At 40.3% G+C, this 1,941-nt stretch overlaps 1 protein-coding gene across 1 annotated transcript; it reads right to left on the bottom strand.

The window, feature by feature from the left end:
• Positions 1–335: 335 nt before the first annotated feature.
• Positions 336–1,704, bottom strand: LOC121394183 (serine/threonine-protein kinase N2-like). The gene is made up of 3 exons (XM_041564401.1): positions 1,422–1,704; positions 1,065–1,171; positions 336–957 (listed from the first exon to the last, which is right to left on the bottom strand). The coding sequence occupies exons 1-3, from the start codon at positions 1,627–1,629 to the stop codon at positions 883–885; spliced, it is 390 nt and encodes a 129-aa protein (XP_041420335.1). The 5' UTR covers positions 1,630–1,704; the 3' UTR covers positions 336–882.
• Between the last annotated feature and the right edge of the window lie 237 nt (positions 1,705–1,941).

Here is a 1,941-nt window from a genome sequence, read left to right as displayed (position 1 = left end):
AGAGACTAAATCAATTACCTTGCCGAAGCTTCCCCTGCCTAGAACCTTAATCCGGCGAAAGTCCTTTGCCGTAAAACTGGTGAACTGCAGCTCTCTGAAAGGGAATGAACAGGAATTGTGTTGTTTATGCAATGTGAAATACAATGATAGATATATAATTATATCTTGTATTGAGGATTTCTCTTACTGTGTGCTTTCAGCCTCTTCTAATGTTATTTCTTCTGCCTGAGAATCCTCTGGAATGGAGCTGTAATCCCCCGGATGAGGGCCCTGTGATCTTTCTTCTTCATTCTCTGCTTCTTCATTGTCTGGAACTTCACTGTTGGGATCAGGTAATTGAGGTAAAATATCATTATAATAAAAGTGTAATGTTTATAGAAGAAAGCAGGCTAAACTGCGGCCTTGCGTGTAAACTGTGATCTCACCTTTCTTCCTCGTTCTCAGGCTGTTCTTGCACTGGATGTTCTTCAACAACTGCTCCTTTTGCCTCTTCCTCTGCCTCCTCATTGATGTCGTTTGCAGGTAAGTCACTGTATGTATAATACAAGTTAGTGTTCATTCCAATTCATTCTTTCCCTTAGCGAATGATTAGCTGCAATCTACCCTATTGGTTCCCTTAGCAGATACACCCTCCATAATCATCAATACTACCCCCATCCATAATTCTTAGCTGGCACTGTGCTACTGAATTATTTATTGTGGAACATCCCAGCCAAATGCAGGTGCATCTTACCACCTGCCCTCTTTTGTTGCCAATAATTTAATCTTCTGGTATTTTACATTCATTAGAATAATAATCCAGTTGTTAGATAGATTTTATCTAAATGGATGAAAGTATGGGGTAGGGATTTAATCTGACCTCTAATAAACTCCAAAAAAGCCTTACCTGTCAGATGGCTCTTCGGGCGGCTGTTCTGTCTCTGGAACAGGTTCCTCAGATGATTCGTGATGTTGATGCTGCAAACAAGGAACAATTGGGCAATTAATGAATGTGGCATTACATGGATATGATAATGGTAATGTTTGTGTCCAAGAAATCAATGGCATCAGTGTAATATACTCACTTGGGAAGTATCACTGGCAGGTTCTGAAATGACCTGAACCTCAGGCGCAGTGATCTCTCTTGCTTGGATGTTTACCCCGGTGTCACTGGTATTCTCCGGTACTGCATCTGAAAACATAGCAAATATAAGGATTTTCAAATACAAAACCATTCTTGAACCTAAGGCCTGTTTGTTGATTTGTCAAGATGATTTAAATGATTATTTTAAAATATTCTTTCAAAAGCTATAAACGTCATCTATAGTCTTGTGGGGCTCAGTGTAATGTCCATGAAGAAGGTAGTGGGTGCGATGCTATGATGACTCTCATGCTCCCCATATAATGTCAACAGGAAAAAGCAAGAGACTGTTATATCTCACCTGGAGCATTCTCTGCTTCCCTCTGAGCTATATCCTCATTGAGCTTGAGGAGAGCGGAGTAAAGGGCTTTCACCTTCTTCTCACTGCTCGTCCTCAGCTTCTTCACCTGGGCTTTGGTCTGTCTGTCCTTGGTGACACGGTACAGCTTTTCTGCCCCTGCTGCTATCCTCATCTCCTTCTGGATGTCTCTCAGCAGCTCCTGCTTCATACCTAAAAGGGAAATACTTACCCTCGGCACACAAGCATCAAAAGACTGATTGATGTCAACAGTCTATAGAGAATGGGGGGAAAAAAATGTTTAAGTGCGATACATGCTCCTACACTATAGTGAATATTGAACAATTAAATATATTTTTGAATAACATCAGAAAAATATAACAGCTGTTTGTCATACAGGTTTACGAAATATTTATTGTAAGCTTAGGAATTTCTCTTTTGTAGTGATAATTCCCCTTTATATGTGCTGGCAAGGCCTCTAGTAATCAGTCATGAAACAACAACTTTACATTTCCGTCTGCCT

This window comes from Xenopus laevis, chromosome 5S, assembly GCF_017654675.1.
Source record: "Xenopus laevis strain J_2021 chromosome 5S, Xenopus_laevis_v10.1, whole genome shotgun sequence".
NCBI classification, from domain to species: domain Eukaryota; kingdom Metazoa; phylum Chordata; class Amphibia; order Anura; family Pipidae; genus Xenopus; species Xenopus laevis.
The sequence above is the reverse complement of the archived record's forward strand: the minus strand, read 5'-3'. Positions and strand labels throughout refer to the sequence as shown.